General features: G+C 36.4%; 1 protein-coding gene and 1 long non-coding RNA gene across 2 annotated transcripts in view; one reads left to right on the top strand and one right to left on the bottom strand.

Annotated features, from left to right (window-relative positions):
- The first annotated feature begins 465 nt into the window (after positions 1-465).
- Positions 466-1,613, top strand: LOC149554932 (uncharacterized). Its single transcript, XR_016364433.1, has 2 exons — positions 466-724; positions 1,078-1,613. It is a non-coding gene; the product is annotated as an uncharacterized LOC149554932 (long non-coding RNA).
- Positions 1,614-4,856: 3,243 nt separating this feature from the next.
- Positions 4,857-22,946, bottom strand: part of LOC149554931 (etoposide-induced protein) — a 140,779-nt gene continuing 122,689 nt past the window's right edge. Inside the window, exons 5-11 of the mRNA XM_089828942.1 lie at positions 11,203-11,343; positions 10,925-10,988; positions 10,647-10,732; positions 10,455-10,537; positions 9,894-9,970; positions 6,159-6,274; positions 4,857-5,310 (exon numbers count right to left, since the gene is read on the bottom strand). Of these exons, the coding sequence (XP_089685068.1) occupies positions 5,244-5,310; positions 6,159-6,274; positions 9,894-9,970; positions 10,455-10,537; positions 10,647-10,732; positions 10,925-10,988; positions 11,203-11,343 (634 nt within the window). The 3' untranslated portion in view covers positions 4,857-5,243. The remainder of the gene's footprint in view (positions 5,311-6,158; positions 6,275-9,893; positions 9,971-10,454; positions 10,538-10,646; positions 10,733-10,924; positions 10,989-11,202; positions 11,344-22,946) is intronic.

The following is a 22,946-nucleotide window of genomic DNA, read 5'->3' as shown; positions in this document are numbered from 1 at the left end:
TAAAACTTCTAGTTGGGCTCTTTGATAAGAAGCTAGATCCTACAGTAATTTTTTATGGTAGTCAGAGTTGCATCAACCTTTACAGGAATCCAATAGTTCATGACAAGTCCAAGCACATTGAGATCAAGTACCACTTCATCAAAGATTGTGTGGAGAAAGGAATACTGAAATTCTGGTGCATTCTTATAGACATAAATTGAATCCACTATTTTTTTTAAAAATTACACCTAATCAGAAAATTAAGATGATTCGAGAAAATTATAAAATTGTATTAAGCTAACCATTTTCTCTAAAATTTATTTTACATGTCAAATCTGTCAAATTATACTATTCATAACACTTTTATCTGAAAACGATTGTTGGGTTATGATAACACGACCCTTACATCTGAATAGAAAATCCCAAAGATAGGTATGGATAGGGAGAGGGCCCATTTTTGTCAAACTCAAATAGAAATTCCCCGTGACCATTATCAATAGGCAGGACCATGTCTGTTAACTTTGTCTGCCATTTTCAGAACAACAAATAATGGACTGAACAAAGGAATCATTTCAAAATATAAAACAACAGAAATAATGATATCTTCCTTCCATTCTATTATTGCATTGAATAATGCAAATGACTTTCATGATTTTCTTGCTCCTTAACTGGAATTCGATCAGAGAACTGACTTACTACAGCCCAAACCCATTTTCAGTCGCTGTCCCTAGAGGCAGGCTTCAATGTTTGTATTTTGATCCTAGTTTATTTTTAAGATTTTTGGAATAAGTTGTGTATTAGTTTTTAAGTTTAATGTTTTACATATCTATTTGATTCATCATATTGTGTTTCTTAGCTTTCTAATTCTTCATCCATGATTTAAAACATTGATTGAAAGATTAATACACAATCTATTCCATAAAGCTCTAAATAAATCAAATTATAGATCATAGAAATCCAATATCATGACTATAACTGTATAGGATTGTTGTTTTCATTGAAATGGGTAACCCTTTTTTTTCTTCATCTTAAATCTGGGTTTTCTTTCAGGCTAACTTATGCTGATACTAACTTACTAACTTATGACATGAAAAGCAGGTTGAGCATTTGAAAGCATTGTTAAAGATGTGGAGAGTTTTTTGTATGGTGTGTGGTTCAATTTTATACATCCCCTATTGCCCCAGAAACATACCATTAATGCTCAGCCGGCTTTCTCTTTTAGCTTGCAGATTGTTCTCATGTCTGATAAGGACTGCTGAAAATTGGATTGATAGACACTTTAGAGAAGCCTTTATACAAAACAATGGCATTCCCTGGAACAGTGTTACAGCAGCATTCTATGCAGGATTCTGAGCGTTTATCTCAAAATTTCATTCAGTGTTTATTTACAGATTTCCTGATGTTTACTGGGTATTTTGGATATAGAATATTATAGCAGTAAGGTACTGAATGGATTGTTTGAGTAGCGTGTAATATATTACCTTCTAAATGTGTCATCCTCTGGAGTAGCAGTATACATAATAATAACGGGCTTTCAATGGTTTGGACGAAGAAACAATTGTTATCCATTGTTTCTGGCTTATTGTACTATATAATGATTCATTTTATATTATTAATTGTTGGATTTTTATATATGTCGATAGATTTGAAATATTCTTGAAAAAAAATTCATTTTACCACTTAATGTTTTTTTTTAAGTGTTCAATCTTGAAAGACATTACTATTTATCTTACTAATTAAAAAAAAAATAGATAGGATACTTTGAAGGAGTTTGCTTCAGCAAGTTGTCCATCTGAAACTGCTTCAGATTTCTTTATCCTTTACCATCATGACTTTTTTGTGCTCAAATAGAATCCAAAAAACACACTTCTTTTTGGTTTCGTGGATATTATATCTGGCAGCCTTTGGCACAACTTATTCAGTGAGAAGAAAGGAGAACATTGAGAAGTTAGGTGGACTCATTGTCAGCTTGCAAAAAGAAAAACAGAATTGCTAAAATTAGTATAGTTGGAAGGCTGCCCCATAAGCTATATTTAGCCTCATGAACATTAAAAATCATCTATCATCTATCTACTTGATAACTCCCCCAATATACTATCCTTACACAATCCTTGGGACAATTCATCCGTCTATTTGGAATTTATGTTGTTCTACTATCTTCAATGCTATTCTTGTCCACTCAAATTGAACTTCAAACGATCTGCTGCCTTCAGATTTCAACTTTGTTATCGGATCTTCATATAAGCTCCATATCAAAAGTGAACTTAACAGTTCAATTAGTCAGCTTCAAGAACAGTTCCAGAAAGTTGAAGGCAAAATTGCTGCTAGCTTACATTTACAATATCATGTTCGTATCTGCTTGAGGATTAATGATGGAATCTCGAGGCTCAATTGCTAGCCAAGTAGATGCACAAAGGATTGGTTTAATGCTATTTGAGATAGGACTGCTAATAATGACTACTACCTGTTGTCATATTACTTTCTCCAGTTGTAGCTAGTTGTTTTAAAAAACTTTGTAATATTTATTTTTCTTGTTTCAATAAAAAATGATATATATAGTTCAACTTAAGCTTTGACGAGGACAATTTATCATTTATTCTAGTAATGTATTATACATAGATATATGGTTCAATAAACAAAGGGTTGTTGGTATGTAATTTTGGATATAATTTTTATTTATAAAATTTCAATTTTAATTGAATTTTTAAGAATGCGTAATGTAAGTTAATTTTTATTATTGAAAAAATGTATTGAAAAATTATGGTAGTTAAAGGTAAATATTTGATATGTATTTTTATTAAAAAATAAAATGATTTATTATTTATTTAGATTGTATATAATAGAATATATTTTAAGTTTTAATTGGTAAGAATTATTTTAATTTAAGTATTTAATAGATTGGATGCGATGTGTCAAATGTTTGAAGTGGCAAAATATTTTTTCGTTGTTAGAGAAGTTCTAGGATAAAAGACGTTGGGGAGTTCATAAAACAACCATATAAATCAAGAATCATTTGCAAGCTAGAAAATAAAACTCTAGTTGAAATAAAGACACAAATTAATTGATAATAACTTTATTTGTGCAATTCCTACTATATAGTTTGATCTAGCATTCTATGCCATTTTTTTTGTGTGCCTTGATTTGGCATCTATAGTAAATTGAAATCAACACCACTTCTGATTTTGGCAAGTTGAAATTGTAATAATACAGGAAAATCATAATCTGATGCTAGGTCTCATAATTGTTTTATTTTGGTAGGTTATTCTTGTGTTTTTACATTTTCTTTTATTGGTTTCATGATTGACTAATTGTGAGCATTGATCCATCCCTAGCCTTTCCATTCCGCTATTCTACTTAATTTTTGCAATTAGTGTGGGAAGGAAGCAAATTGAAGAACTAAAGCATCTTCTTTGAAGCTAATCACATTCATTTGTAGGATTTTTCTAATCTCGCATCAACACATGCATTTGATATTCCTACACAAATATAATTGCAATGTAGTCAAATGAAATGTAATAAGATATCTTCATCTTCCGTTACTTCTTAAGGGTTCACCATTTCTTCAAATTGGGCTTCTTCTGATATATAAGTCATCTTGAAAACAACACCTTGAGATGAGTATTTGATGTATCTTGGTCATTTTATGGGTCTCATCTTACAAACTTGAAAGGCACTATTGGAGATATAACTTCCTCTTTGGTGTTAGCTTCTATGGAGTATCACCATCTTCTTGTAGTGTAATAAGGGTTACATTCCAAGCCTTCTATTCCTTCTCCATAAACATATACATTTAGAGTAACACATTATGTATTACTGATTGAGTTTATAAACCCAACTCAAGCACCTCTAATGTTGATAACTTATTAACAATTGCCAAATTCTTATCGGCCCAATTGCCTCACTCTGGTGAGCAAGATACACTTTGGTTACTATATTTTAGTTGAGCATGGCCCATAATCCATCTTATTGACATTGGATTGGGGATTTTTAAGCAAGATTCAAAGGATTTATGCCTTAGGATATTTTTCTACATTTGTTTACACTATACTCTAAATTATCTTCACTTAAGTCTTCCAATTCAATTTGATTGTGACACTCTTTAACACCTACATGGCAACACCTAAGCAACGCCCCATCACATCATACATAATGTTCTTTATTTCCTTCATGTTCCCATCTTAAGAATGGAAAGATATCCTACATATTCCTTTGGCTTCGGCCCAATTTATTGTCAAGTAAACATTGTTCAATAATTAGACACATCATGTGCATAGTCTATCTTCTTATAACTATCTCAAGATGGGTCTTTTTCTTGCATGAGTCTATTCTTATCACTATTTTGAGAGTGGGATACCTAGATGCTCTCCCTTAACCTTTTATTAGAGGTAGTTCTATTCTATAAAATTTATCATGTCTTATGTAATACTTGGAAACCATCTTTTCACCTTTGCATGTATTTTTCATCTTGTATTAACATTTAAAGTGCTATTTTTTTTAAAAAAAAATCTACTTCTTTTCAATCATTTTCACATTTCAATATTTAAAATATAATTAAAGAATTCACATTATATTATCTTGGTCTCACCCTTACATGTATAGACAAAGGTTTCTCGTTATAAATAGAGATAATTTCTAATTTTATTATTCTTATACTTTCGTAGAAGATTCTTATATAAGTGATTATCTTCATAACCAAGTCCACAATGCCCCAAATTCACACCATAAAATTGTCCAACTTCTTCATCGTTTGCAACTCTTTAAAAATTCAATAGTATGAATGCTAAACCCCATATTATAAATAAATATTAATAGGCTTTAATCATCTAGTAAGTGACCACTATGGAAACGTGGTGCCGGACGCAAAAGGGGTTGCAAACTTGTAAGAAGCATTACTATGCATGGTATATATATATTATTAAAATCCGAACGACGTCAAAAACGACATTCAAAATCCAGATGCAACTCAAACCAGATTTACAATAACTGAAAATTACGGCAGACTCGCAACGCCATCTAATATTTACAGAATCATTACAAAGAAAATCAGAATACAGAGCAAGCTTGCCGGACAAACATCATTTCAATCGGAATTGCACTTGAGGAAAGATGATGTACATTTGTAAAGCCTTCCATGTTTGAGTTGTAAAATCCTTCTCTTTGCAAAAATAAATGCAGGTTTCATGCTTTCCTCAAATGCTGGCACATCTTTCAGTATTGCTCGGAAGCAGATCGTCGCAACGAATTCCATCACCGATTTTACTGTTTTAGTCAGACTTTTCATTTCTTGATCCTCGTGACTGACAAAAAGTCAAGAACTGCAGCAACCGTAGCCTGTATATCATATGCAGCATAGCATTTGTAAGAAAGTTGTTAACAAAATACAACTGCATAGGAGATAATATCATTTCACATTCCCCCAAATTAAAATGCAATTAACCCACATGATGACCAAATTTCTTTAAAACGCTTGCATCTTTGCAATACCATGTAAATAACAGCACAGCCTAGCAACAACTATAAGGATTAAAAAACAGGAAGGCGAGAATTTTAAAAGATCGTCTGTTTAGGGAACACAAAGACTTTACATTGTTGGTAATAAGTACATCTTACTCCTATCGCAATCACACACATTAATTATTTAGGTTTGAAAGATGAAAAAACTATGGAATTTAGAGACCAAGTTTCATAAATTGTAAGAAAGGTTACACAGGCAATGAGCAGTTTTATTGTTCTCAGGATGACAATAATTATGCAAAGTACAGCTGAGGAAAACTTATGTGCTTCTAGTAGCTTGTTTAGAAGGACAAACTCGATTGTACTAATGGTACTCAAATGACTCATGGAAAATACAGTTTTGATAGTAATTCCAATATATATGTAAGCTCCTAATAGGATTAGAATTTAAAAACCAATGTAAAGGGCAAACAATGATCTCAAATTTATGAAGAGAAGACAACCAGAGGAAATATGTCATGGTATGAGTCTGACGATTACAACAAACCATAATATATTAAAAAGAAAGAACATCAATTCTAAATACAACCACAGTATCTTAAAAAATAAAAGCTAAAAATGACAGGCATATAACATGGACATATTTAGTTTTTGAATTTTTCATTAGAAAACTGATATGGAAAATGCTTATGCAAGGTTTGCATGAGTATCTGTAATAAACTTACGATGTAGCGTTTGGCACATAAAATACTGGAACTTGACTCAGCCTATGGACCGTCCACCTTCTAGAATAGGAATCGATAACTTCCTGGGGATGAGCAGCAGTTGCAGCAAGTACACACTAAAATAAAATACAAAAGTTAGACATCAATATTATAATTTATCATAGCGAACCTGCAGCTTTAACTAAATTCAACTGATAGAGAACATGCAAAGTTAGACATTGGTGAATTGCAGTCACGTCATGTTTGTACACAATCAGATTCTATCGATTGAATTGTTCTGCACCTGCAAGTAATGTTGCCAATCCAGTGTATTATTTATAGTCGCTTTATCCTGCTCAGAGATTAGAGAAACCTTTACATTTTTTAAATTAGTTGGATACCATGCCATTTAGTTATGAAAATGTGTTTTGTCCCAACATTTAAAGTTACTGGGTTGATAGAATTTGAGAAAATCATGACACATGGTGATATATAATCCATCGACACCCCATGAAACTCTGTAGAATAACAGGAATTTCTTTCTTTCTTTTTTTCAATTCACAAAACACAATTTGCTTACAAAGAGCCAAATCATTTTTGCTCTCTCCCTCACACACAAATAATTCATCTCTGTGCCCATCTTTTCCAAGGCTAGAAATGTGTTTTTAGCATAAGATATCACATCCATATTGCCATTGGCATTTATGTGCATGGAATTCTGCTTTAATATTTTGGAAGATCCTTGGCATCAGTATTCCTGGACTCAATCAATACTGTAACATGTAATTCAACAAAGGTATAAGGCTATATGCAACAATTGTGTGGATATTGCCAGCTGGTGTTTACCCGATACTTGATAGAATGAGACAGCTACTTTTATAAAATAAGCTTGAGCAAGCAGTGCTAGCCGAATGTCTTTTGCAAAAATCAGATAAAACGCAGTTTGGTATCTACTGAACAGCTCAGTTCATACTCAAAAGATGACCCATGGTCATATTCTCTCCAAAGCAGAAATTAGTTAGAAAAAAATGGGAATCTTCCAAATAACTGATTTAAGTTCCCTTTAGAAAACCACAGATTTAATATAGGTTAGGACGTCAAAAATATAATAATATCTAACAGTATATATATCAAACAAAATGCAAATCCCATTTAATGTTTAGATGTAGGGAACGGAAACATCTTTGTAAGGTTTTGCAAGCAATGGCTACAATAACACTTAATGCAAGGACTTTTCAGAGTGCAAAAACAGATTTGGAATTTGAGTTCAGGGCTTGAAATAGCCAACAGATCCCTTCACTTCCATTAAGAGTAATTAATCAAATCACAAAGATCTTAAAAGAGAAGGAACCTTACAAAAAATCACCTTCCTACGTATATATTGAAGAAATTAATCAAATTATTGAAGCATTCGATTAATGTTCTCTATAAAGGAAAAATTTACTAGAAGATCTATGCTATAACAAAATTTTGTACGGTTGAAAAAGAGAGTGATTATATTTTATTATTATAATAATCAGAACTTGGGGAAATATAGAAAATGCTGGAAAAATTTCCTACATTGTAATATTTCTTGCCTATTATTTCTTGGGATGGTAGTGGGGTTATCCAGCTTCGTCTGTCATTTGATTATCACCGTAGCTGAAAAGGAGACTGAATGTTTAGAATGTATTAGAAAATTAAGAATGCTTCATTGGTCCTCTTTGCTAGAATTTAAGACATTAAATTCTTTTCGTAAGAATGTGCTACAAACACAATTTAGCATCTTTTGTCATTGTCATGTCTATTGGGGATGATTCAACAGCTCTCTAACGCCATATATTCTGTTCTATAATACCCCACTCACAATGGTACACTTTGTATCAGTGCAAGCTTCAATTATTCATGGTTTCTATCAAAACTCTCTATTGGTATTTGTGAATGTTTGTGTCAGCACTCCTAAAAGACAAGGTTTTTGGGCATAACGCCATACATTCTGTTCTATAATACCCCACTCACAATGGTACACTTTGTATCAGTGCAAGCAAGCTTCAATTATTCATGGTTTCTATCAAAACTGTGTGTAAGTTTGATCAAGGCACTGAATGAGAAATGAGTCTATTGGTATTTGTGAATGTTTGTGTCAGCACTCCTAAAAGACAAGGTTTTTGGGCATAACGCCATATATTCTGTTCTATAATACCCCACTCACAATGGTACATTTTGTGGGCAAGCAAGCTTCAATAATTCATGGTTTCTATCAAAACTCTGTGTGTGAGTTTGATCAAGGCACCGAATGAGAAATGAGTCTATTGGTATTTGTGAATGTTTGTGTCAGCACTCCTAAAAGACAAGGTTTTTGGGCATTATTTAATTATTTAGTTTTAGATATGCCCACATTGTTCTTATACCATATGTATTATGGATGACCTAAATAGAGATTCTCCAGAGTTATAGAAGCTTGCTCTTCAAATCCTTCTTTTTCAAATTCAAAACTGTCACCACCTATCATGTGCATAACTAGAGTGAGTTGGAACGCACATGCTACAAGAAGTGCAGAGCAGTTGACATACTGATTATTGAATGATTTAAACAAGGTTGCATAGGTACATGTACCCACACACTTGGGATGTGCACCGATGTATCCAAGTACCAAGTATATGTACCCCACGTACTGGGTACTTAGTGGAGAGGATCATAGGTAAGGACCTTGATAAGATTCTGATTTTTATTCTGGTTTTTTGATTGCGTATCAGCTTGTTGTTTATCAAGCTTAATTTGATATGTAATCAGTTTGAAACTTTGATACAATATTGATTAACAGTAAACTTTATCACTGTTCAAGTCAGAAATTTGTCATTTGCAATACGTCATTGTTATATGATTTATAATTCATGTATAAAGTCTGGCTTCTCTTTTCTGCATCTAAACATTTATCATAACTTATTATTACAAACATATTGCAAATCTGAAACTGAAAACAATACATTACATCTGCAAACTTTATTGTTGTTTCTGTTTTGAAAAACCATCGTCATGACTCATTTTTTCAGATTTTCTATTAAATATTTAATTATATTAGAAAAAAGTTTGATGTACCCAAATGCCCCTGTCCCCTATTTTGAAAAATAGCCATACTGGTACCGGTACTCTAAGAACCCACATACCTTCATCCTTGTGCAACCTTGGATTTTAAGAAGCAGTAGTTCTGAATCCTGATACAGGATATCATCATCAAATTGAATTGTTGAACTATAGGACCCAGCATTTGTAGATCAGATTCACAGAAAAGTGTACTTATATATGAGAATGGTAGTTTCCAGTGAAAATACAAAATGGGAAAATGACAATGCTACATAGCTTTGGAGCCTTTGCAATATACAGATAAAACTATATTTTTGCTGTTTTGGATTTTCGATGTGCATTTGGTGTTTTGGGATTTTGTTTTACAAATGTGTTAGTATGTCTGTGCTATCTATAACATAAAATTCTGACGGATTTGGAAATTCTCATGTTTTACATGAAATTATGGAGAAGTGAAACCAATGTGCATGATTCTTTCATAGATTGAATCCCAGCATTGTGTTTTTTACCTTAAGGCTTTAAGCATATTATGATGGTTAATAGAAACCCTTTGAGTCAAATTGTAATTTCCTATCTTATTACTTCAAAATATCATTCTTAAGGAGTGTATAATGCATATTATTGTCTTTCAACAACATCAACAAGCTATAAGCAAAATGCCACAGAATATCAAATGTATATTTATCAACTTACCAATGGAAAAAGTATGGCCATAATTCCACTGCTGACAAGTTGACTTGAAAAGACAATCGGTAACACACATGGGCTCCCTGGACAAATGAGGCAAAGACATCATATAAAGGCAAGTTTAGAAATGCAGATCACATCAAGTTTTCTATATCAACATAGAATGATTAATTCATTGCTTCCTTCCTTTTAAGATCATATTTTGATTTTTAAGTTCTGGCATTTTTCAGTTAGAGCATAAAGGATTGTTTGATGCTATAAATAGCAAAAATGGGGCACAGTTCTGACCCAAAGCAAAGCATGATATTTTAAAACTAAAACTGAGCTAATATAAACACAGCGCAATTGAATATATTTACATGTTTTTCCTCACTACAATATATACAGAATTGATTTTTTATTTAAAAATTTCTGATATAATAGATTTCATTTTTATTTCCAAAATATTTTATTTTGATCGAAGATTTTTAACATCACACTAAACTTTCAGTTGAAGGAGAAAGGAGCATAAACTGAGTACTTGGTATGATCAAAAGATCAAAATATCAGAGGACGTAATTTCCATACCAAACCCTGCAAAAAAAGCCCAATTGGTTTCAAAGAAGTTAATTCTCTTTTCAAGACTCCATCCGATGAAGTTCCATTTGTACCTGCAAACAGAAAATATTTACATTGATACCTGTGCAAAGAATTCAACTGATACTGGGAAAACCGTCAATCCAGTCATGACTGTTTATGTTTTTAAATTGTTAAACTCACTCAAAACTGTAATAAGCATAAATCCAGGAGAGGAGGAGGACATTCAATGTCTTTCCAACGTAGGGAATATAACTAATTGCAGACACCTGCAATACAGAAAATTTAGACTCAGCAGCTAATTTTGATTTCAAAAATTCGAAGCAAATTAACTGAGGAATAATAAATGCCTAATAGATATTCTAATGCCACGGAATTTTTTGTAACTCCTGAAACTAAAAATCTCATACTATGATACACCAAATAAATTTGTAGTACCAAGGTGCACATTAATAATCAACCTCTACGAAAAATATGCTCAACATAAGACATGAATATATCTTCTCTGCAATCACAGTCATCATTCTGCACAAAGACAAATATGCGTTAAAAGAAATTCTACCAGTGTGGAATACAAATATACATTATGATTGTATATAATACAAAAAAAAAATCTACTAATTAATCATGCAAACTCATTGGCACAATTCAAACCTCATAAATACAAGAAAATGAATGCCATGTAACAAATTATAGATATTTTATCAACATTTGCGAATCAATATAATTTCAAACCTACCCCTCAAGGCCATCAAGATTATCTCCAGAATCAGGTACAAATTGCCTGTTAGCTCCGCTGCCTTCGTCTGGATTATGTATCTGGGGATCTTGTTCACTCTGCTCCATCACCTTACAAGCTTGCTCGGCAATATCATTGTACCTATTTTTACAGAACTATTTTTGCAACTCAATACAGTTTAAGAGGAATAGTTGAATAGCCAAATGTGGACATGCATTATGTAAGTGTTCCAATTTGTCTATTGCCAAACACCACAAAACAGCATCCACAGTAGAACAGTAATTCAAATTATAAGGAATGACTCCCTAAGACTCAACTATAAACCAAATGAACACATACACATTGTACAAGATTTCGATGGAGTTCTGTATTAAAAATTTAAAGGTAACTAGCTGACTATGTTTTACCCGTAAATGCAAGCATGAAATTGCCACTGTCAAGTCCTATAGCTAGATTTTAAATTTAAGAGAGTAAACTATCAAGCATGAACAATAAACTCAACTTCCTACTAGCTAAAGCAGAGGCTGGTACTCTGCTACAAACAAAGATACAAAGAAAAGACACAAAAATTGCTTAACCAATAGCTGAAACAGATTTGAGTATACCTACCTACAACACCACACAATTTCACAAAAGAAATAGTCAAAGTGCATCCAAAGATTAAAAAAAATTATATATAGATTTTGCAAACATAAAATTTGACTATCAATTCATTAACTTCTGCAAAAAACAATAAGTTCATTATTATTACAACATCTACAACTTATGTCTAGCATTCATTATTATTACAAATTATATGCTCAAGGAACATAATTCACCATGCACCTCATTAACCGTAGCCTTGTACGTAATCAATCATGCAATGTCATGTAATAATAGATCTAACATATACTAACATGATCAAAACATATAAGCAAGTAAATAACACATTACATAAGATTTGGTAATGCAGAAACCCTCCAATGCAAAGGTAAAACTGCGGTAGGGATGGCACCCACAAAATCTTCACTATTGCAATCACAAATTGCCTATTAGGGCTACAATTAGATCACTTCTGATTATCTACCCTGTGAGGTGTTTGCTCTGCTAAAAACATATAAGACTGTTAAGTCTACCTTTACAAATGGATTTTAACTTCACAACTAAGTGAGCACTCTTTTAGGAGATTTACAAGGTTTGTTAGGACTACTTTGTTAAGAGATTCACCTAATCATGGTTTACATACTTGGCGAGTTCTCGTCGAGTGTATGAGTACTTGCTGATTTTTTTAAAAGCCAGCAACTCGCATGTTAACTCGGCACCATTTAAGGCTGAAAAATTGCTCTCAGCTCACCAGTAAAAACCTTCAAACTCGCCAAAAACGCGGCAAACATATTCGTTGTTAGTAAGCCGGAAAAAAATGGAAAAAGAGTGGGAAAGATGCAGAATTTTTGTTGTTTCCCTCTTTGCATAGTTTCTATTTTTTTCTTCTATCCAAGTCTTTAAAAACCCTACTCGCAAAACAGAAAACACATAGTAGGATTTGACAGTGTTCTCCCATCACCAAAAATCAGGTTAGTAATTCGTATTTCTGCTGAAAGGTCTTTGCTTGTTCTGCGCACATATGTTTAAACCTTTTGAGGAGAAAATGAAATTACCGGTGACAAAATTTCTAATTCTCGTCCATTTTTTTTCTTCCATTGAAGATGAAGCCATTCCATATAGTTTTCAATTTAATATGTTTAAGGTTGAAAAATTAATAGTCTTAAGTTTTAACTTTTAAGTTAAAATTTAATACAGTTTAACTTTTATCTAATTTGTTTTTTTATGGCTTACACCCAAATCAATTAGGAATAAATCAATTCAATATAGTTCGAAGGTTTTTAATTTAATATAGTTTGAACTTTAAATTTTAAATGTATACCATTCAATTTTTTTAAGTAGTTAGATTTCATTGTCGTGTTACTTTTTTATGCTAGGAGCAATTGATCGATTAATATTAAGATTAAAATTTTATGAGTTAAAAGTTTAAATGTTTAAAAATTTAGATTTAAATGTTTTTATTTTTTAAATTGTTTTATGTTTAAATATTGTATAAATGTAAATGATTTCAATATTATTTATATAGGCTCAAATATTTTAATATTTTAGTATTAAATTGTTAATAGTATTAAATAATACATGTTGAAAGTATTAAATAATTTAATAATAAAACATTTAAATTACATCAAAATATAATTAAAATTTATTTATTTTACCCTATCTTAAAATTATGTGTATTGCATTGCCTATCTTGAATAGAATAACTATTTTTATTTATCTAGTACCTCACTAATTTTTATTTAGACATGAAAATTTTGATCTCGGAGTTGTATTAAATTATTAATTAATTTAAATATTATTTTACTGAATATTTTAATATTGCTTAATATATTTAAAGTTAAATATATATAAATGTTGAAATATTTATTATTTAAATTTCATTCCTTATTATTGTCTTTTTAAAAAAATTTTATATTGATGTAAATAGAAATTAATATTGTTTAAAACATTAAAATTGTAATGTGTACAAATTTAAAAATGTCTATAATGATTATTATTAAATTTTAATCAATATAATAATATCTATTATAAATTAATTACAATATATTTTATTATAGTTTTTGTGACTATTAATAAACATATTAGATTTAAATAAACTTTATATTTTTAATAATCATTACAAAAAGTTTTATGAAGTATGCATTCATATTAACGAATTGTTTGTAAATATAATAAATGTAGTGAAAACTATTTATAATTTTATAGTTTACCTCCATGTTTATATATTTTTCTTTTGGTTACTGTTTATGTTTTGGGTTGCTTAATTATCACAATGGCATCTGGCCCTGCATCTACTCCAAGCATGGCTAATGCTAGTCAATCTGTTGGAAGGAAACCCGCTGGAAGTCGTGACCCCACTTGGAAACATGGCATCATGGAACCGATAGCAAGGATTGTTATTTGTACATGGTCCATGAAGAAGCATAGTGGAGGCATAAATCACCTTAAATACCATCTTGCAGGCATTCCTTGTCGTGACGCCAAGCCATGTAAAAAGTGTCCTCAAGAGGACCAACGAGAGATGATAGCCCTCCTTGCAGCACTAGATGAAAAGAAATTGGAGAGAGCAAGGCAACAAGCAACCATACAAGAAGCCATTGCTCCTACTTTGTCACGTTCAACAATAACTGAGATGGATGTGCAACACATTGTTGGCTCTACTCGCAGTCCACATATATGTGGTGAATCATCCTCTACCACTTCAATCAAATTCAATTTTGTGCCTAGAAATGAGTAAGGGTCACAACCTTCATTGGAAGCAGCTGGATGGAATAAGGAGGTACATAAGGAAGCAGAGAAGGCTTGTGCAAACTGTTTACCGTACTGGTAAAGAAATCAATGCATACAGACAATAATAGCAGAATAGCAGAATTATATTCGCAATAGTAGATCAATGATTTACAATGATCCTAGACGGGATATAAATACTACCGCCGAACCTTCCCGAAGGAGTCCGTCGGCCACAATTATTCTATCCGCTACAAACTATTTACCGACGACATCGGCTACAGAATACAGAAACACCGCCGGACCGTCGGCTACAGAATACGAAAACACCGCTGGACCGTTGGCTACAAAATACCGAAACACCGCCGGACCGTCGGCTACAGAATACAGAAACACCGCCGGACCGTCGGCTATAGAATACAGAAACACCGCCGGACCGTCGGCTACAAAATACCGAAACACCGCCGGACCGTCGGCTACAAAATACAAAAACACCACCGGATCGTCAGCTACAGAATACTGAAACACCGCCGAACTATCGGCTACAGAATACAAAATACCGCCGGAACCATCCAGTCGGCTAACACCATCCCCCCCAAAAGAAAAGTCGTCTCCTGACGACTGACAAAATATCTGAGACAAATTAACAAACAAAATACATTAACAGAGTGACTACAACAAGAGAAATTTGCTTCTGACACATCACTGTCACCTTCGTCCCGTGCCTCTAGCCTCTACTAACACAACACTGCCTCCTTGATGAAGCTGACTTTGATAGCCACCTGTGCTGCTTTCTCTGTTTCCAATTCCACTGTGTCCTGAGCCAAGTGTCGCTGCACTGCCTCCAACTGGATGATTAGCTCCTCCCGAGCTCTCTACGCATCCACCAAGACAGCCTCCTAGCCAACACTTACTCCAAGTGCCTCTGGTACATAGAAAGTCCATGCTTGCAGCAATTTCAACTCTTCTCAACTGGTCAAACTCCCACGACTGATATTCGCAACGACTGGGGGTCTAGGGGGCAACACCCCTGGCGAGGTCAAGGGGCAGCGCCCCCGGCGAGGTCGAGGGGCAGCGCCCCCGCGAGGTCTTGGGGCAGCGCCCCGAGTGCCCCTCGCCGCCAAGACCAAATTAGCACTTCGCAACCCACACAAAAATGCACGGAACACACCATTTTTGTCATTTTCTGTCGATTCTACACTCTTTCTAGCAACCACTCATGCGTCCCCTTCCCTTTGACACCATTTATAACTCATTCTGAACAACTTGAATCTGTCGTCATTTTTTTTTTTTTTAAAGTTTTTCCTCCTTCGCCCGTTACAAAAGGTCGCACCCCGCAGGGGAGGAAAAGAATATGCAACAGAGTGAAAACGGAGCAGCAAGTGGTAGCGGGAACTATGCATCATTTCACTATCGAGGCCCAACAGGATAGAGATTCTTCTTCCAAACTCTACGAGGCGAAAGTTTGGTTGAAGCCCTGAGAAACTTCAAGGAACTGTAGGATTTCCAAGCTTGCCGATCAGCTTCCTCGGTGTTATGGGAAAAGAAAAATGTCGCAAAGCCAAACCCGCGGCCAAGAAAGGAACTCCGCGGCTTAAGCTGCTTCCGCGGACAGAGTCTTTCACATCCGTGCAAACTAAACTTCATTCTCCTCCTGTTCTACCTGGCATCGAGCATCTCCTAGTATCAGCGAAGACTGAATATGATGATCTTGTGAGATAACTTGTGAAGAATAACCTTCGTTTTATTCACGTGCTACATTCCAAACTCCGCGGACAAGGAAATTTGAAGCCCGCAGACAGACTGCCCGCGGGGCTTTTGCCCACCCGCGGACAGACTCTGCCCGCGGGGCTTTTGTCCACCTGCGGACAGACTCCGCCCACGGGGTCCAAATTTTCTTCTTTTTTTCTTTTTTTTTTTCAATTTTTCTTTTTTTTCTTTTTTATTTTTTTATTTTTTTTACACATCAAATGACAGAGGTACCTCCATTTTGCCTCCAAGTGTCGCCATTCTGCAACGACAACGGAGTCAGCTGGCCATCTTGTGACAGCGACGGAGTATTCCTGGCACCATATATTTTGAATTTGGATCTGTTGACTGCCGGAGGTACCTTCTGCCCATCCAAAGTTGATAATTTGATGCTCCATTGTCGCCGACCTTCCAAATCTGATATGGTCCAACCCATCTACCCTTAAACTTTTCCACTTTGATTTCATTCTGACCGTCGTACGCCTTACGTTTGTTCTGTGACACCTTCGTCGCCCACTGTGCCTGCGGTCATCGCGCAACTGAATTATTTCCTTGCTGTCGGTGCCCTTCCATTAATTTTATGCTGCGGTGTACCCTTTTCTTTCCGCGTGGTCTATTCACCATGTACCGGACAGTGGGATCTTTCATTTTTCTGTGTTCAAACTGTATGTTCTTCCCCTCAGCTTCAGCCTGGCAGCTTTTCCTTCTTCCGCTTCCTTGCATTCCTCCAGACATTCATTTTCCTTTGTTTTGTCACGTTCATCGACCGTTAACATATTACAACTCGAAAACAGTTCGTAGTCTTCTATCTGCCAATGTAAAGGCCATCCACCGAGTCTAGGTCGTCGTCATTCAATCTTCCGTCTAGTCTCAATATTCCTTCTTCGTCCGGTTCCATTCTCTTCTTTCCTTCATCATCACTTTCGTCGTCGCTTTCTAAATTTGACGATGCTGCCTCCTCGCCGACCATTTGTATGTGCAGGTCAATTGCGAATCTTTTGCCTCCGCCCTCCATTGATAGGGTATTTCGTTTCCAATCATGCTTTACTTTTGCTTGCACCAACCAATCTCGTCCCAGAATAGCATCATATCCTTTTCTTTTCAATGGAATAACCACAAAATCCAATAAAAATGGTTGCGTACCAATAGTTACCGTTTGCGCCCTTAAGGTTCCCAACGGTTTGATCCCATGCTGGTCCACCGTGAGCAACTAGAATGTAGGTGGCCACAACGTCAGCTTTCCCAACTTCTTCCAAGTATCTTCCGGTAAGACATTCACGCCGGACCCTCCGTCAACAATTGTCTCTGTCAAAACATTTTCCAAAATCCCCATCTTGACAACCGCCGGATGTCATACGGAGGTGAGTGCGAGCAACATCGGGTCTGTTGTCATCACTTCCCTACTATCCCTTCCTGTGTCCTCCGTTGCTTTCGGAAACGATGTATGATTTAGAATGGCCGTCCGTAACTGGGGCATTGTGAGAAGGTCACTTATCTTGACTGGTATCTCCGTTTGTAAAATCTGTCATACAATGTTTTGTTCTGCGAAGTTTTTTGCCAAGGTGCCAGTGATGTCCTTCAACTGAGATGTCCCTGCCGACGATGCCTTTGCAATTTCCGCCTGCGCTTCCCCCAATTTTCTCTTTTCCTCCACTTGCCTCCATGTAATTGCCAGAACCTCCTCTACATCTGTGCCAACAGTGATCAAGTTTACTCCAGCCTTTGGACACTTGGAATCTTCATGATCGCCGAGTCCGCACCATCTGCATAATAATTTCAGTGTGTTTGCCGCTGTACAATCCTGCGCAAAATGACCCCACAAATTACATACTCGGCATTGAACGATCGGTCGTCCGTTTGCATCATACTGAGTTCGACTTCGGCTCCCATTATTATTGTTATTGTTTGCATTGTTATTTTTCCCTCTGCTATTATTCCTGTATCCTCCAGATGTAGCACCGGCGGTATTTGTGTTTCCGCTACTACCCGACGGGGAAGCCTCCTGTGTGAGAAACACCTGCGGAGATCCTCGTCTTCATGTTAAAGGGGCACTCTTCTATCGAATGGCCCATAATCTGACAAATGTCACAGAATTGGTTCTTGGGACACAAACCTTTAGTATGCCTGTCTGTCTTACACTCCATGCACCACAACTCACTACCTTTTGGCTCCTTCTGCATGTTTTTAAACTCCATCATGCGAACCATATCCTTTTGTAGGGCACGAACCTTCTTGTTGCTACCTTCGTCATTGCTACTATCATCTCCGGCAGGCTCGTCGTCATCAGAATCAGATGAGCTAGTTTTCTTCTTCTTTGTCTTCTGTTCACTTTCAAGATCCAATGCTCTATTATACGCGTCCACATACGACGACGGTGGCACAATTTTCATTTTCCTCTGCAACTGCGAGCGTAGGCCGTCCACAAATCACCTTTTATGTAATCCGTTCACCGGCTTGCTTTCCATTTTGTTTATTAAGTCTTTTAATCTCCTGGTGTAGACGCGGACAGTTTCGTGCTTCCCCTGTTTCGTATTGAAAATTTCTGCTACGATTTCATTATCGTCTCGTAAGAGTTTAAATTCCGCCAGGAACTCCTTTTTAATCTTATCCCAGGTATCCAGCTTCTGCGGATCCATATCCGAAAACCAATCAATCGCGACACCCCGTAGGGTTGCCGGAAATTGTCTCATCCAGTCGTTTTCATCAGTTATGCCATTTGCCCTTCAGATTGTTTCACATGTTTTGCAATGTTGAATGGGATCGGTCGTACCATCGCCACTGAACTTCGGCAGTTTCTCTTTTGGCCTCGCCATCACAATTGGTTTCTGTAAACAGGCGTTGCTCGGTCCTGCAACACTGGCACTCTTCACTCCCACACCGGCGGTCTGCACTCCCACACCGGCGGTCTGCACTCTCACACCGACAGTCTGTACTCCCACACCGGCGGACTGGTCTCCCACACAGGCGGTCTGCACTCCCACACCAGCGGACTGCTCTCCCACACCGGTGGACTGCTCTCCCACACCGGAGGTCTCGACAGCTGCGAACCTTGGTGACGAAGAAGGATCTTCTAAAGTTGTTTCCTGCGGAAGTCTATCCCAGACGAAGAGGTCACTCCACGCTCGTGCTCCCCTGGCACTGCGAGCCGTGCGAGTTGATGCTCTTCCGTCTGAATTTTCTTCCCTTAGCGAACACAAATTGAAAAACTCCTCCCGTGCTTCTTCCACCAATTCCACCCGTTGCCGAGTCTCCTCCAACAATTCCTCCGTGCTTCGGTTTCCGTCGGCAATCTTTTGAAATCTCCGTCGGCGTTCGGCTTGCTGTGCCAGAATTAAATTCTCTTGCGCAGTACGGATTCCATCTTTTCCCTTCGCCTTATTTCGATCCTTGTTAAGCTGATTTGGCATCAATCTTCATTCCTCCCACCTTCCCGATTCGTAAGGCAATGACACCAAATGTTTATCGTACTGGTAAAGAAATCAACGCATACAGACAATAATAGTAGAATAGCAGAATTATATTCGCAATAATAGATCAATGATTTACAATGATCCCAGACGGGATATAAATACTACCGCCGAACCTTCTCGAAGGAGTCTGTCGGCCACAATTATTCTATCTGTTACAAACTATTTACGGACGATGTCGGCTATAGAATACAAAAACACCGCCGGACCGTCGGCTACAGAATACAAAAACACCGCCGGACCGTCGGCTACAGAATACCGAAACACCGCCGGACCGTCAGCTACAAAATACAAAAACACCGTCAGACCGTCGGCTACAGAATACCGAAACACCACCGGACCGTCAGCTACAAAATACAAAAACACCGCCGGACCGTCGGCTACAGAATACAGAAACACCGCCAAACCGTCGGCTACAGAATACCGAAACACCGCCGGACCGTCGGCTATAGAATACAAAAACACCGCTGGACCGTCGTCTACAGAATACCGAAACACCGTCGGACTGTTGGCTACAGAATACAAAATACCACCGGAACCATCCAGTCGGCTAACACAAACTTTTGGTATTATAACAACATTCCTTACAACATGGCAAGGAGTCCATATTGGGAGAGTTTGGTAACAGCATTAACAATTGCAGGCGAAGGTTTTAAGGCCCCTAGGCCAAGAGATTTAAGTGGCAGGTTGCTCCAAGATGCTATTCTAGATGCAAAAGAAATTGTTCAAGTTGAAAAGAAGCAATGACAAAAATATGGATGCTCAATTCTTTCAAATGGTTGGACAGATGGAAGAAACTGCACTTTTATCAATTTTATAGTGGTTTCAAAGGAAGTGATGGTTTTTCTTAAGTCAATTGATGCCTCTAACATCATAAAGAATGCAGAAAATTTGTGCTTAATGTTAGAGGAGGTTGTTTTAGAGGTAGGGATAAAAAATGTTGTCCAAGTTGTTACAGACAATGCAGTTGCACATGTGGTAGCTAGAAGGTTGCTTCAATAGAGACATCCAAAACTATTTTTGATGCAAGAGCATCCTGGGTTGCACTGCTATCCTACATGTTTTTAGTTTTTACCTTATTGTTGAAGCTTTATTTTTTGGTTTTTAGGTGCCTGTTGGAGACTGTGTAACTAATTTTCCATAATGAATAAAGGGCTGCGCACTTCAGGGATTGAAGAGGGCCTAGAGTACTATCTATGTTCCAGAATGCAAGTCCTAACTCCTTATAGTTTGGGAGATATGGCAATTCTCTCGGAACATCGATTTCTGGCAGTTCTGTGTAACAGTTTTTTGTGCTCAACTTTCGGAATGGATGCGCATTTTTCCTTAATGAATCAGACCTTGTGCACTTAAGGGGTTGTAGAGGACCTAGATATCTACCCACAATTCAAAGTGCAAGTTCTAACTCAAACGGAGCTAGGAGATATTGCGATTTTGCTCGGACATCAATTTTAGGACAGTTAATTGCTGATGCAGGCCGACTTGTGTATTTAATTTTGATTTATTTTCATTTACTATTTGCTGAGAGCCGACTTGTGGCTTCTCCATGTTCTAGAATGATTTATAAGCCGTTTTGGCTAGTATAAATAGAGTTTTTAGGCTTAGATCTAAGAGTTTTTAGGCAGTTTTGAAGAGGACTGCAGAGCAGAATTGGAAAGTGCGAATTTGTTGTTGGATATTTGAATGTGAATGCATTTGTATTTGGCCGTAATCCAGAAGGCCTTACAACTGGGCATGTATGAAGATATTTTGATGAATTAATAAAAGTATTTCACTCTTCTTCCTCCTTTGGTTGCTATTCTTTGTTTTTGCTTCCGTTGTGTTAACTCTTGCAGGGTAGTTCAGAGGGCTAGGTGTGCCATTGGCCCTAGTTTTCCCTATCTTTATGTCAATTTTGGACCCCACGTGCAGCTCATTGCCTTGACCTTCTTTTGGAGGACATAGGAAAAATTGATTAAGTGAAACCAATTGTAGATAAAGCAAGAGATATAACAAAATATATAGATAATCACCCATGGGTTCTTTAATTGATGAGAGAGCACACCAAGGGCAAAGAACTTGTGTGATTGGGAGCTACAAGGTTTGCAACAAATTTCCTACATTGCAAAGCATTACTAGTTTATTGACTCCCTTGAAGCAAATGTTTGTGAGTTAGCAATGGGTAGACTCAACTTACTCAAAGAAGGCTGATGGAGAAAAGATTGTAAAAATAATTTTTGATGGTGAATTTGCAAGTAGAGCATTAGAGATTGTGAAGGTAACTTCCACTTGATTTAGTTTTCAAATTGAATCCTTCAATTTTACTTTGTAGTTGACTAAGCCATTGGTGAGGGTCTTGCACTTGGTAGATGGTGAGAAAAATGTGATGGGATATCTTTATGAGGCAATGGATAGGGCCAAAGAGGCCATCCAACACTATTATAGGGGGGATGCAAATAGATTTGCCCCTATTTGGGACATCATTGATCGAAGTAGGAATAATCAACTCCACCAACCCATTCGTGTAACAGGGTACTTTCTCAACCCCAAGTTCTACTTCTCTGAGTCTGGTAGCTTCACAGATGATAATGGGGAGGTTATGGAGGGTCTAATCACATGTATTGAGAGGATGACACCTATAAGTGCAACAAGAGACATCATCCTTTTAGAGTTGTAGAACTATAAGGCAGCTAGGGGTCAATTTTTTTCTTCCAAAATGTGTGTACGAGGAAGAGGGATCCAAACACCAAGTAAGAAAAAGTGAATTCCGATATATTTCAAGTTATGAATTTCAATTATTAATAGAATATTGTTTATTTACAAATAAACTGATTATCTTATTTGCAAGTTCTTGGTGGGAAGATTTAGGTGGAAACAGCCCAAATTTGCAAAGGCTAGCACTCCAAATTTTGTCTCAACCTTGTAGTGCTTCTGGCTGTGAGAGGAACTGGAGTTTGTTTGATGCCATTCACACAAAGAAGCATAATAAGTTGACACAAAAATGCCTGAATGATCTTGTTTTTGTGCAGTATAACCTTCGGCTTCACACAAAAAAGGTACAGGACCAGCCAAATGAACTCATTGATTTGGACGACATTTATCCCTACAGTGATTGGACTATGCAGGATAATGATCCCTCCTTATTTATGGAGGATGAGATTGCTGATATGGAGAGACAGGCTATGGAGGATTTGCCTGTAGCAGAAGTAGGAGAGATTGGATTAGATGAGATCGATGTGG

Source organism: Cupressus sempervirens, chromosome 5 (genome assembly GCF_028749045.1).
Source record: "Cupressus sempervirens isolate cs-2001-9-10 chromosome 5, ASM2874904v1, whole genome shotgun sequence".
Taxonomy (NCBI): domain Eukaryota; kingdom Viridiplantae; phylum Streptophyta; class Pinopsida; order Cupressales; family Cupressaceae; genus Cupressus; species Cupressus sempervirens.
This window is presented reverse-complemented; position numbering and strand designations above follow the sequence as displayed.